Genomic DNA, 14,915 nt, shown 5'->3' on the forward strand with positions numbered 1-14,915 from the left:
TAGGCAATAGGTGCGCTCTTTCTCCTCTCTCTCTCTCTCTCTCTCTCTCTCTCTCTCTCTCTCTCTCACTCTGTACACACAGGCCAATAAAAACGGAATCGTGATCCTTTCCAATCGGCAGCTCCCGTGCGATGCAGCAGTGAGTGTCTGTAACCTTCTTCCCTTCTTTCTTCGGCTCGATCTTCGCTCGTCTGTGCAAAAGGTCGCGCGGGAGAGCTTTCGGCATGCGACTTTTTCAATCTCCGCGGGAGCGCGAAAGTGCAGCCTGCAGTGTGCCTGTATATAATAGACAAACGCTGCGCGCGCGAACGTGTGGGTGTAAGCGGTGCCAGTCCGTGGCTCAATACCTGCGCGCGGCATCTGTAATTGCGATCTTGAGAGAGTGAGCGTACCGTGTCATATGTGCGAGTTTATGACTGCGAGTTGTCTGCGGAGCCATTGTCTTGCTTCGGAGAGGATGAACCGAGATTTCTCTTATCGATATTACTCTAGCGTTGCGAAGTAGAGAACGGTAGCAGCGGAGAACAACAAACACGTGGTGTTTCGGATAATTATACGCCGGAGGAGCAAGACCGATCGGTCAGACCCAATATTTGAGCTCGTGCCGATCGATCCGCCGGCTCGAATTAACCGTCCGCAACTATATACATGTATACGAGTGACCCGCAACGTTTACGAACGCGGAACTCGCTAATTCATTGCGCAAAGTAAACCCGTCACAGGGAATAAAACGAATCGTCGCGCGTTTTTCTTCTCTCCGTCCACACGGGCTGCTGCATTTGCATAGCTATTACACTAAGAATAAATTAAGAACGCACAAATCATATAGTTAAATACGGTAGCCGGACTTCCCGCAGCTCTTTCTCAATCACTTTATAATTACAGAGTTTCGCGCGCGGATGAATTCGATTAATAAACGGCGCATCCCTCCGAGAGACGTACCGTAATTCATCGCAGCAGCAGAGTTGTTAAACGCATATTCAAAACGACCTGCGGCAATTAAAATATCCGCACTTTCGTACGTCGTATACCCGCGCGGAAAAGTGTTCCAACGATGCAATATAACGAGCTTCAGTTTCGAAACTCTCGATGCGCTTATACAGAGAGATCACGTTAAAGGAAGTCATTAGGCTCGGGAGAACAAAGCTCGCCTGCCTACGCGCTCTTACATCTGCCAAGATTCTGCGGTGTTACATCTTCTGCGCGAGACGAGATGTAGTAGGTATATTATATGACGCGCGGAGAAGAAGACGATGATCCGCGCAGAAGCTGACCTTTAACTGTAACCGCGTTCTTGGCGTTCACCTGCGGTAAGTACATATACGTCTATATAGGTATACAGACAGACAGCGGCGCGGAATGTATACCGTCTCTGATGCGGCTACATTAGAAAGGAATTCGCCGGTGCATGATTTTCGCGCGATACGTCGTTAATTCGAAAGTGCATGTGTGCGGCGCCTGGTGTCACGATGCGCGCGAGTTACGAAATCATGAGGGGAGTTGGCGCAATGGAGATGATCTGCATTGTGTGCGCTGCAGGTGTGTTATTTTTGCGTTTAAGGGTTGTCGGCGGCCTGTGACTTTGATGTCGAGGCGGCAGTAGTAAACCGACGTATGGAACAATGAGATGCTTTGGTATTTATCGCTGTACACTGGTTTTATAGCTCGAAACTATTTAGGCAAGCGCTTGTCGTTTCAATTCAATTTTCACGAGAATACACCGACGATCGTTAAAGTGTGCCAGATTCAACACAACACACACGAACTTCGAAAATTGAAAAATCGATACCGGAAGTAGATGGTGTCCGAGATTGGTAAGACCCGATTCTTCCGGAATCCGAATCGCCAGACAACCGACGCACACGCATACATGTAGGTGCTTACACCTAAAGAGAGACTCGACGGAATTAATTACGAAATTTTCTCTCCGCGCGCGCGCTAAACGCAGACGGCAACTTTCCTTTCCAGCGCGTTTGTTTACTCTGACTCGAACGCTCGCGCACAAGCGTATATATATATAAGGTACTTTCATTCAACTCAACGCGTCGTCGAGGAAACGAGGGAAAAAAAAAAGAATTACCAACAGGTCCTGCCGATATAACGATCCTCCCAAATGCATCACTCTCCAACACACACGCATCCATACTTACATCCCGTTCAACCGCAGCACAGATAGTGCATCGCGGGCACGAAAAGAGAAGAGAGAAGCGCGACGCGCTCGCGCCCAAGTTGGAAGCGCTCGCGAAGGTGGAATGCTGCTCGCCTCGCGCCCGCGCATTCGAGTTTCGCCGCGCATGTATACACACACACACACAAACACACGAAGATCTCTCTCAGAGCCAAGTGTGCGTTGGTGAATGCTCTTCTCCTGAGAGAAGGAGGAGGAGGAGGAGGCGAACGCGCGCGCGTTCATTCAAGAGACGACGGCCACGTGCCCGAGGCTCTCAACCCGTTAGGCGAGAGCGAGGGGGGTCGTCGTCGTCGCCGCCGCCGCCGCTGCTGCTGCAGAGGTATACACTGGGCAGAATGTTGCCAGCGAGTGAGTATCCGAGAGAAAGAGAGACGGCCTCGAATTCACCGGACGCTGTAGTCCGAGTGTCGCCACCGACGAAGACTCGACGGGTTCCGATACTTATGCATATTTATCGGGCGAGCGTGCGATGGTGTGAGGGAATTTTTTCCCGAGGAAGAAGGGAGCTATCTCTCCGATGAATGAAGAGGTTTCAGGATGAATGAAGACGATCATCGCCGACGTGAACTGTGTAAATTTCGCTATACAGCCGGTAAACAAAGTTCTATTCTGAAAGCAACTGAAAAAGATGTCAATATTATTATATACGGAAATCGCCTGCGCTATCTCAAGAAGCTTGAGTTGCAGCGGCAATCAAAATTCTCGAAAGTTTTTGCGCAGTCACCCGAAGCGCGTCGTAATTCATCGAAACCCGAGAAGCCGAGGACAATCCTCACCTCGATACATCGCGTCTGTATACCCCATAGGAGATCGCTGCGCGCAAGTACCGTAACAGCGATAAAATCTCCTTGGAAATAGGAAAATTAGTCGTACACCGCTGCAACCTATCATTATGTAGTTTGCGAGGAATCTTTTATTTCGGAATTTCGCGCGCGCGATATAAAAACGTTATGCGAGTTAAGGACGTTACAGATGTATAAACCGTGCGCGTGTGTATCTATACGCCATTTTTGTAGGGGGTCGTAAAAATCTATTTTCGAAATTTACGACGGACGTATACAGGCTTGCATCATCGAACGGTAAACATTGCGCGTTTTGAGAAAATAAAGTTATTAGCGAGAGAAAGACGAACGAACCTATCTGTTCCGTGCGCTGATTAGTGCCTGGGGTTAATGAAATGTTAAAATTGCATACGTCGGGATTTTACGCTCGCACTGCGATTGCCGGTTTCGGCTGTCTGTCCGCAGTTACGCGCAATGTTTTACGGCACCTCGTCAAAAGTACAAGAGAGCCGCTTTAAATAATCATCGCAGCTCCTGAATAAAAAAAACGAATCACGCATCAGCATCGGAAAATACGCACCTGACCTCAGAATAATCGGCGCTCAACTCCCGCATTTTCCAGAGAGCGCGAGCGAGCGAGCGAAAGAGAGACTATACTCTCGCAACCACGCCCATGGAGACGCTCGCTCGCTCGCTCGCTCGGCCTGAGCTACATACCTCATTATCATTCGCGCACGATTCGCACGTGTGCACCGACCGTTATACGCTCGTCAATGCGCGATGCTGTCCAGCGATTATCTCACGTACTTTGGCGATTCGTCAGGGTTTGTTACGTTGTACAGACGCTAGCTGTGTCCTTTTTTTCCTCTCCTCCTTTCCTGTGCACACGATGATTTTGCAAATAGCGAGATTTCGCGGGAGCGCAAATTGAATTCCGCTATACGCGAGCATAGTAAGTAGACACCGGCTAGACGCGAAATTATTCATGAAGAGAGAGAGAGGGAGAGAGAGAGAGAGAGAGAGAGAGAGAGAGAGAGAGAGACGCGGCTGAATGCTCGTATGCTTACCGGTGTGTATTCGCTGATGGGCCTTAAGGTGCGAACTCTTCGTGTAGACCTTGGTACATCCTGTGAAAGAGAAGAGGACACGGTGTTAGTGTATATGTGCGAGATGAGGTAACACAAAAGCCCCCCGTTTCGCTTTCAATTTTCCCGCTCTTTACGAGCTTTCTTTCCTTCCTTTTTTTCCGTCGCGACTTTACGGCGTGCGCACTATCGATTCCCCAAGTGATTTTCTTTTTTTCGCGCGCGCGACGGCCGGAGGCGAGAAATTGAATTTTCGCTTACCTCCGTGCGCTGTTTATCCTGCTTTTATGGTAATGCGAGGCGATAAAAACTATTTTTATCTTGGGGAATTTCTCTGCTTTCCGTTTTTCCCCTTCGCGTGGCTGGCCGCGGTATAATTAACTACGATGTGCGTATTATTAAGGCGAATTTGCAGAATTTTGAATATTCGAAGCGCAAAGGTCAGAAGTGCTCTCGGTGTAAGCGCCAGCGATAAATGGGAGAATATATACACTCCCGAGCGCCTATATGCAAATTCTTTTTATTTCATCCGCGATACGTAATTCCTATATTAACGGTGTAAGGTCGCGCTGTCGAATCCGTCTGCCCTTGAGGCATAAAACGAACGAACGAGAAAAAGAGAAACGACGGGAAAATCCCAAAGGACACTCGCCTATGAAATCACAATGGTGAACCCGTCGCTTCTCGAGCTCGGGGTTGTTCCGCCGGTTGAACTTGGCGTGGACCCCCGTCGGCGGTTGCTGCTGCTGGATCCGATGCGTCACAGCTGCCGTGACCGCGTTCGACTGCAGCATCGGATTCGAGCCGGCCGTCGGCTGAGGAGGTTGAGGATACGGTGGCGGAGGTGTCCTCCGAGGTGGTCCGGCCCCCAGAGGCGAGCCTGGATCCGAGATCGGGGGTGTCAGCGGCGAGACGTACATTAATCTAGTCATCGAGCCGTACAACGCTGACGTCGCGTTCGCCGGCGAGGGTTGCTGCTGCTGCTGCTGCTGCTGCTGCTGGTCGACCGAGTTTGACGTGCTGTTGCTGTGGAGAGAAACGGTCGAGGCGATTAAAAAAAATCTTTCAACGACTTGTACGATATAGAAAGAGATAAAATGTCCTTACTGCGTAGTGCTGTTGTTGTTACTGGCGCTGGGGTTGTTGTTGTTGGTGCATGGGAAGACCTTGAAGGCGGCGGTTCTGTGATGAACCGGCCTGCCAGCTGTCGTGTAGCTCGACGACGAAGTCGGCGCCTCGAGGAGATGCAGCGTGGGCAGGGACTGTGGCTCGGTTTTCACCTCCTGGGGCGACAGCACCGGCTGCGGGGACGACAGCGTCGACTCGTCCGTCACGTTTTCCAGCTTCACGTGTAACTGTTAATCGAGAGGGAGATTTTCATTTTCTGGCTCAAGGTGATTTGGCTCTATCTGACTTTAGACATAAATAATAGACTTTTATAGAAAGGAGCACGCACATGCGACGCCGTCTGCGACTGGCCGAGCATGTCGGCGTTTTCCGGGTCGAGCTTCTGTATGCTGGACGTGATGTCCTCCCAGAGAGGCGGCCTGAGAAAGACGTCGTCGTCCGAGGTCGAGTGCGTCGCGTTGGTCGCGCTGCTGCCCCCGGAGCTTCTCGAGGAGGCGACGAAGCTCGCCTGAGGTGCTCGACAGCCCGGAGGGCCGACCTCGAAGAACTCCTCCATCTGGCTTCCGGCATCCTTCTCGTCGTCGTCGAGCCTCTGCAGCCGTTCCAGATCCTGTCGGCAGAGCAGCGTGTCCAGGTCCGACGTCTGAAAGTGAATTAGAAACGCGTGTGTTATGTTACTGAGCTGTAGTGGCATTGATTTTGACACGCGCGACCGGACGTGAGCTGTGTGTGACGAAATTTCGAAAGTCGACATTCTCGGAGCGCAATCGAGTTGTATCGATACCTAACGTGAGGATTCTGAACTTGAAAATCGCAGAATTTACAGGAAAAAAATGAAGAATCGAAGAGCAGACGTAAATATTGACTGTATGCGAGGAGTGGAGAGATAATCCGTAACCACACACACACACACACACACACACACATTCGCAAACAGCGTAATGAGAGATAACTAAATGTATAATAAGTACATCAATTTCCCTAATGTAATAATAATCTCGCATCCCTCGGGTAGAGCAACGAGAGATATGAAAAAAATCTCGAGCCCAGGTGTCTCCCTCAGTGCAGAGCCGCCTCGTATACAGCGAATTTTTACATTCAAAGGCGGCCGCGTCATTCTCGGCGTGATTTGTACGCGAGCAGCGCCGCCCTCGCTCCTCCATTAAATATACGCGCTGCACACGTATACAGTACGCCCCTTTCGCGCGCGGCTCGAGCTCCTCCTACAACCCCTCGTGAATATACGGGAGAGAAAAACGAATTACGAGGCGTCATTGTCGGAGCTTCATTATCATTAGGAGCGAGAGGGATTATGCATGCGCCGTCGACGGATGGAACATTTACTTTCGAATTCGGATGACTGGGATGAATTAGATTGAATCGTCTCGATAACGGTATGGATCGTTCGTAATATATGTTGTGCGCGCAATGGACGTTATAAGTGTACAAAGTAGTATCGATGTAACCTCGTGCGTATAGCATTTATCGACACAACCGGTTCGGCTGCATATATAAGGCGCACTTTGGGCGCTATCTCTCGCCGATTCAAAAGCTCTCCCCGATATCACGTTCTTTCTCGCGGATATTTCAATTACTGTCGCGAATACGCGCGCGTATGATATTTAAGTGAACGAAGCGAAAGGCTCAATGGGCAAGTCCTGGGAACACATGCGCGCGTCTGGACCGCCCGCACACCACACCGAATTACAGGCTCTCCTCTCCGACACCTTTTCGCGAGAGGGACATGCATTATGGATAATCCACGCTATATGCACACGGGCCTGCGATGCGGATATTAATATAGAAACGCATTAGGAGAGCCGAATATTCGCCGAATCTCCGCGGAAACGCAATAATAACAATAATAACAAGACCCTGCGCAAGCAGCTCTCTCTCTCTCTCTCTCTCTACTCGCGACTCGGGTCAGACTCTTCGGGGCAGTTCCTCGCGCATCCGGCCATTATTGCCGGGTAATCATAGACGCGGGGTCAAGGCGGGTTAATAACGCGTTCTCTCTCTCTCTCTCTCGCTCTCGGATCCATGTGCTGGGACACCCACGCAGCAGCTTTCTTCGTCGCTGCAGCGCGGACGCGTGCGCCGATGTTCTGTGGGAGGGAGATGCAGGAGGTTTAACACAGTACGAGCGAGACGCAGATCGCAGAGGAGAGCTTCGCTGTGCGATGGTAGTTGGGAGAGCTGAGATCTCATTCTTTGGCTAATGAGGGAGGTAGAAGAAAAAGTGAGCCAATGCCATCAAGAGCTTAGTCTGCAAAGGCTACTTCGACGCACAATAGAACTACTGCGCAGTGCGTTCTGAAAACCAATAAAAATTTTCATAAAATTTTCCAATCACCCGACTATAAGCTCCGGCCTCACCAACCAACAGCTCCAAACACGCTCAATATCCCAACTACCCATCGGAGCGCGACGCAGTCCGCTGTAAATCTGCAATAATAACCCGCGGCCAGTACGCTTCGGAACCAGCGAAGCGCGAAAAAAAAGGATCATGACAAGGCGCGCAAAATATTCGGAGCGAGGCTTCCTGCATCGGCAGTATATGTAGCACTACGCCGATGTGAATTCGCATTGGTCGACCGGCCGAGGACACAATGGGGGAGGGAAAAAGAGCACAGGACAGCAGAGAGTCGCTCGCACGTAGACACAGAGAAAGAGAGGAAGCTTGCGGAGCGGCCATTTTGCAGCGGTAACGAAGCGTATCGCGCAGCCGCGCGCCGAATCAATCTGCGCCGCGGCGAAGCCACACCCTTTGACCTAAAGCCGCATTAATACGGAGGAAACGTCGGATGAGCCTGTGTGTATGCTTATATCGGCAGCGATCGATCGATTTGACTTTTGGCCCCCCCGCGCGTCTGTGTCCCTGCCTGGCATATTTACCTCCGTGTGCACGCGTGTGTGTGGCTGGGGGTAAAGCGAGACCAGCTGAGATCGATCGTGTATAAGACGGTGAGCTGGAATTTTTTCCAGAGTCACTGGATTACGTGTATAGCGTCGAAGGCGAGATTGATTGGCCGATTTCCGGAGCTTATATAATATTTATAGCCGGACACTTTTTCTTCGACTGACGCATTCGTTGCGCGCACCTCTTGGCCGCGGATGTCTGCGGGGAGAAAGAAAGCAGAGCCGACTAAATTTCTAATCAGCGGCCCGCGTCGGCGATTTATACTCTCGATAAAGCTGTAAACAAGCGCCGCATAGCGAAAAATCATTAAAAGTCCGCGAGAAAGAGAGAGAGAGAACCTGTTCGAAAATCATCGCGCGGCTGTAAACGAAGAATTTCACGCTTAAATCCTCCCATTTTATTTCTCGTACTCGCTGCACACATCGTGTGTATTATAAAAGCCCGACAAAGTCGCGCGCCGCATCTCCGTTCCAAAAACCGAAAGGCGTATCATATACGAGGGAAAAATAACACTTGGTAAATTATCATCGGAAGAGCGACTCTGGTCGTTAAAGCCTCTCGCTCTCTAAGCTCGCATGCGCGCGCGCGAGCGGCTGGAAAATTTACGAAGCGGCCTTTGTTCGCCGCCGCCGATGGTTTATGCCTCGAATATCGCAAGATGGCGACGTTATATACGAGCCATTCGCTTTTCCCTCGCGATTTTTCCTCCTTATTTACAGCTCGGCGTGTATACACACGATGCAAATGTACACACACACACACGCGCGTATCGTCATCCTAGCGGCGTGAGAACTCGATTTCAACACACGCTGCGTTAATCGAACGCGCGCACGCGAGATGTATCAATTGAGGAATGAGCTGCGCGTTCTGCACTATGCGAGTATTACTGTGGACAGAGAGAGAGAGAGAGAGAGAGAGAGAGAGAAAGCGGAAGTCGGATGTGTGTGTACACACGCGCGTTATTCCGCTCTACCCTCGTTATTTACTCTGTGCGTAATTTCCATTATACGGATAACGCGTCGTGTTTCCCTTCTGACTTTTTCGACTCAAATACATAGATTCGGAGTCGGGCGGAAATATAATGATCGCGGTTTATCGGTGTATAGGAAGGAAAGTGGCGAGGAGCTGTCTTTATACATAATGGCTTTTTCGAGAGCCGTGTTTGCGGACTGTCTGATCCGGGGTTTGTTTGAGCTGGGATTACGAGCCTGCGTGTGTGTTTGGATAGATATTAAGTGTATTAGTATAATTTTTAAATGGAGTATGGAAATGCACATAGTTTTGCACAGAAAAACAAAAACAGCGCCCGATTCGTCCTCCGCCGCCGCGTCCAAATTCAAATCAAGGCGGAATTGGAACAGTCCACAGAGTAAAGCTCGCACCGCAGAAAACCCGTAAACATCAGCAGCAACAGAGCAGCAGCAACAGAGCAGCAGCAGCGGTAGCTGACTCGTCGTCAGATTAACGCCTCCGATATAATAGCCTCCCGTAAAGTCCGTCGCGACGCACGCCACAGTGCATCAGCCGTGTGTATATATATATATACCTGCAGCGTACTCGCCCCTCGTGAAAAAAAGAGGCAGCGAGGATTCGTGAGAAGACGCGTAAAATGACTTAATGAATACGGACATGCGACGCATTAGCGCGTATTAAGCCGCTCTCTTCCCCTATCTGTGTGTGTGTGTGTGTGTATAGAAGCCGCACACAGCGTAGTAAAGAGGGGGGAAATAAGAGAGGCACGTGCCGGCGCTGCTCTGTCTCTCTCGGTAAAACCGCAGTGGATTTCGCCCCCTTTTGCGGTCGCGTGGCTGGCGCATTCCGATCGAAGCAGGGGACGAGACTCTCTCTCTCTCTCTCTCTCTCTCTCTCTCTCTCTCTCTCTCTCTCTGTTGTGGCTTTTAGAGATATACGGCGATGCTTAATTTCTGATTAATAGGCGATCATCGCTCATCGCGCGCGCGCGTGTGTCTTTGCCGCAGACTGAGTGAATTGAGTCTTGTAATGTATCGGGGGTATGCAGGGAGGGACGTTGCCTTGTACGAGATTTACCGGCCGAGCGAAAAGTCGAGAGCGCTTGAAAAGGGGGCGACGATTGTTTGGACGAGCGAATAATAATATACACCTGCGAAGTAAGAAAAAAAAGGTTGCGCTGCTGGTGGTGTCGGACGTTAACAAGAGAGCCGAGAGCTGCGCGCAAGCATGACTAATTTTCCTCATTTGTTACACGCCGCGTCCTCAAACTGCCTAGTCAGGGGGCCTTGTTAGGTCTCTCTCTCTCTCTCTCTCTCTCTCTCTCTCTCTCTCTCTCTCTCTCTCTCTCTCTCTCTCTCTCTCTCTCTCTAATGTAAGCAGTGCAAGCGCGAGTGTGTAGTCTTTGTCTACCGGAACGAGAAAAATTCTTCTGCACAATGGATAAGTCTGCGGAGGAGTAGTAGGGGGTACACACGCAGGGCGGCTATAAATTTCGAGAAATCTTCGAGAGCCTCGACGTTCGTCCGGCGCTACCGGCTGATGGTGACCCGAAAACACATCACCCCCGCGTGACTCACTCCAATAAAAAAAAAAGAGAGAGACGAGCCGCCAAGCCGGAGAACAGATAGCCGAAAGATGATCGTGCGCGGTGCATTAGTGTGATTAGCGCCGGAGTCAGCTGCGAGAAATGCTCGCGCCGTATATCCTCGCTCCCCCTCATAACTTGCACCTGGTGCTCTGATTCTATCGTCGCTCGCTCGACAGAAGAGAGAGAGAGATCGCGATAGGATTTAACGAACGACAGATAGGCTGCTACTCTCGTCCTGGTGCTTATCGCCACAGTACTGGTATATATAAATATACACACACACACACACACGTATGTCTCTCGTGGAACGGAAAAAGGACTGCTGTTGCTGTGCGTATAGCTTTTGCTGGGAAAATTTATGCAGCTAATATCGGACGGCTGATGCTAATTTGATCGGTTTTCCTGAAACATCCGAAGATCGCTCTCGCTTCGCTGTAAGTTATATTATTTCCTCGCCGCGCGATTACATCACTTATTCTGCTTAATTATACGCACATACTTATAGATGATAACTTCATTAGGGGGGGGGGGAATTTGAAATACAAAAAGCATCGCCGCATCGCTGATCTGATAAGAATTTCAGAATTAGCATCCGCTATGTATGTATATAGCGCACGATAACGCTATAAATTACACGCCTTATATATTTTGTACGTATATAACGCGTCTAAGAGACTACCCCGAGAGAGTTATGCACCGAAGCTCGCACGCGCCGATATTTTATAATATATAGTATAGCGTGATCGCGCTATCTGCCGCGCGCTTGGTTTATAGTGACCCAGATAGTCCTTCCTTTTTTGCGTGTCTATACGTATATAAGATAAATATAAACAACGCGCAGCTGTACACTCGAATTAGAGACTTATATCTTAGGCTTTATTACGATTTAAGATGACTGCGGATCTCAAGAGAAAAGGAGAGAGCCTATATCTCTCGAGATGCCTATCGGCTTTATTTAATGTTCTTAAGGATTCAATCGAGCAGAAATTTCTCCGATAAGCTATATAACGTATTGGCAAAGACTGAATATTCAATAACCGATTTTCAACGCGCGGTTTTGAAAAAAATATCGGTATGCATTTTGATAAATATTTTTCACAAGATAAAGCGCGCGTTTACGGCTCCGATATAAAATATTCTTGCATAAGCGAACGTACGTACAACGTGACGAGTCGCTGCATAAGTGGAAATATTAAGATATCGCGATTCACTTCGCCTCTCGAGTTTTACGGCTTTCCCTTATCGAGGGGAAACTTCCGCCGTAAAATCGAGCTCGTAACAATCGAAAAACAAAATAAAAGTATCGCAAAAAACACACACACACACATTTCTCATCTAGCCCGGCGCGCAAGCTTATTAAAGACCCTATACGCTCGCAAATAACAAAAAACAGAGTCCCGCGAGCGTATATTTCAAACGTCGCGTCCCCATTACTCAAAGAGAAGAGTAACACACACACACACACACAGACACATTCGAAAAAGAAAAATCGCGTAGTATCAAGCTCGCGTCTCCCGCGTCCGTAATATACAAGCGAGCTTTCGCCGGAAGCTCGGCACATCTCTCCCCGCGTGTGCGCGGCAGGGGGTAACCCTATACCGCGACCCCATGCCTTCGCGCGCTGTTCCGGTTAGACGTTGTCGGCGGCGGCGGGCCGCTAATGCACTTTTAATTAATTAAATGGGCTCCGGCTCGCGTGCCAGCTGTCCGCACTCACTGCAAACTCATTCCCGTGTGCTCTTCGCCCCCCCCCTCCCCCTCTCTCCTTCGTGCGCGCCTTCGCGTATATTTCAAAACGTATGTGCGAGCTGATGGTGATGGACGAGAGGAGGAGGAGGAGGAGGTGGAGGATATCGATCAGTGGCCGATCGATGTGTCCGCTTGTTATGTATAGAAGGGGGAAAAAGAGATTCTCGCCGCGCGCGTCGAGCTAATGGAATGTTTGGAATGGCCTTTTTATTCAGCGTGACGGCGCTGGATTGTACACATTATCTCGTATCACGACAAATGAAAAGCACAATTTTTCGGAAAAAAATCCTGCACCGCGAATAGGCGATAAGTATATGTGTGCACCTATACAGAAGAAGAAGAAGAAGAAGAAGAAGAAGAGCCAGCAGCGTAATTAAACTCGGCGGCGCGCGCTCGGTGACGTTGATTTAGTTGTCGGTGCAGCAGCGCGCCGCGGCGGCCGGTCCCAGCTCTCCTCTCGCTCCTCTCCATTCATTCACGCTCGCGCGCTGCTCTCCTTCCATAATTCTTTTCCGCTGCAGCGAATCCGCACACACACACACACACACACACACACACACGCAGACTGGCTGCTTATGAGAAATTTATGCGCCCGCTCGCCTGCAACCCTGCTCCCATTTCTTTTCGGCTCGCGCGCGCGCCTATAGTTCTTTTTTGCTCGTTTATTCGCGCAGGGAGTCATCGGCTGCGGCTCCTTTTTTCGAGCCGGCTCTCCTCCTCTTCTCTAGGAGAGATATAAATTTCAAGCGTGTTCGATTAATCAGGCGTTAATGGCCTATTTCGAAGTGTTACTACATTGCGTATACGCTCTGCTTAGACGTTATAATAAGAGAGAGAGAGAGAGAGAGAGAGTCGATGCGTTATTTACAAACTCCGATTTGTACTTTGTACAACACACTGCTGCTCCTGGTTAATATCTCTCGGCGTATCCGCGCTCTTTCTCGGAAAGAAAATGTTGTCATTACGTTGTTCGACTCGATTAATCAGTCGCCGGCGGGCCGCGAGTTCAATTGCCAGCGACGTTTTAACCCGAGCTATTCGTGTATATTGGCTTTCCTACATACGCGAATGAAATAACGCTGCAGTTATCGCTGGAACACGGCGTATCCCTCACATTCTCTCTCGGATGCATTTAGCTATCTCGCGTTTATGCTTCTCCATCCGCGAGTCTATGACTTTTTCAATAACTCGCGCGCCGCGCAGTAGTGTGGTTGGTTTATCTATAGTAGCAGATCTAAAAAGCCCAATACAGAGGGATAATTAATTTAAAGTGACGGGCGCGATATTAATTCCAGCCTCTCCGCCGAGCATTTATCAATATCCGTTTTCCTTTATTTCCTCGCCGTTACGACACGCGCTCAGCTCGTACTATATACATGGTTTTAGAACAAATCTCGCGAGTCGATATTACATCACCGCGCATATACATTTATAACGCGGCTCGTCGCGCCGCATAGCAACAAAATGTTTACACACCCGCGGCTCGGATCCATTAGTCTCGCGCGAGCTTATTTATTTCCGAATTCTCGAGGTGGACGCTCGCCCCTTTCGCTTCTCTCTTTTTCAGCGATCCCCGGCTCTTTAGGCGGACTACCGATAAGAGGCAGCACGATGATATAGAAGCGTTTGACGTCGAGGCTCGTTAGGCCGAAACTTTGACGACTCGAGTCCTGCATTCTCGAAAGGGCGCGCGTGTGCGATGAATGAACGAGTTCGCCTATATGCATATTTGGGAGTGTTACACGGAGCGCGCGCGACGAGGCGAGAATTTATGCGGAGGCGACACTTGGGGCCTGAACCGATAAATTTCGGCGGTATTATGCGTTCTCTCTCTCGTCCTTTTTCGCGTTTTGCCTCTTCGCTTGCCCTGATGCTGCTGCACCAGATTATGCTTATATGGAACAGTCGTCTCGATTTATTTAGCTGGGGGGCGAGTCCCTTTTGCAAAGAAAAAGTCGCCCTCAATGGGTATCATCGCGCGTTTTGTTAGCAATATCGCGGGGTGAAATATACCGTCGAGTTAAGGTTTTAAAAAAAAATCTCAAAGCTACAACCGATCGAAATCGCTCTTCCTAGCAGTAAATATTTTACTGTACTCAGCAAGCATACACCGAAGCTCTACAGAAGTGTAAGCATCGCCTCCTCCGTTTCGAGGCACAATCGAAAGTGCAGCATCACCAGTTGTAGTTATAAAGACGAGACAGAGCCTATAGCGCGTATCCTGCAAGTCAGAGTAAGTTCTAACAACGCGACGCACAAAAAGCCATTTCGAAAGCCCCGCTTTTTTCCAAATCCCTCCGCGCGTTTACACACTCGATACAAAATATTCAAACTGGCATTCATTCAGCCAGAGTCAAGGAACTCGCGCTCGCGCATACCTTCTCTCTATTTATACGTTTTTTGGAAAAGAAGAGGCAGAAACGAAGGAGCAACTACGTGTCGCAGGCTCTCCCTCTGTTCCCCCCTCGTTAATTAAATGGTTTATAGGGCGCTCACGCAT

The 14,915-nt window shown here is 49.7% G+C and overlaps 1 protein-coding gene across 6 annotated transcripts in view; it reads right to left on the minus strand.

Annotated features, from left to right (window-relative positions):
* The window catches only part of LOC100120130 (dendritic arbor reduction protein 1), a 51,097-nt gene that overhangs the window by 3,036 nt on the left and 33,146 nt on the right, over positions 1-14,915 (minus strand). For 3 of the 6 annotated variants that reach the window (XM_031923186.2, XM_031923184.2, XM_031923180.2), the window contains 4 exons: positions 5,515-5,829; positions 5,166-5,413; positions 4,711-5,084; positions 4,041-4,100 (listed from right to left, as the gene is read on the minus strand). In XM_031923186.2, the coding sequence (XP_031779046.1) occupies positions 4,041-4,100; positions 4,711-5,084; positions 5,166-5,413; positions 5,515-5,829 (997 nt within the window). Of the gene's footprint in view, positions 1-3,327; positions 3,508-3,690; positions 3,852-4,040; positions 4,101-4,710; positions 5,085-5,165; positions 5,414-5,514; positions 5,830-14,915 lie in introns of all 6 variants that reach the window. The other 3 variants (XR_004226665.2, XR_004226666.2, XM_031923191.2) reach the window with 3 other exon arrangements.

This window comes from Nasonia vitripennis, chromosome 1, assembly GCF_009193385.2.
Source record: "Nasonia vitripennis strain AsymCx chromosome 1, Nvit_psr_1.1, whole genome shotgun sequence".
Classification (NCBI taxonomy): domain Eukaryota; kingdom Metazoa; phylum Arthropoda; class Insecta; order Hymenoptera; family Pteromalidae; genus Nasonia; species Nasonia vitripennis.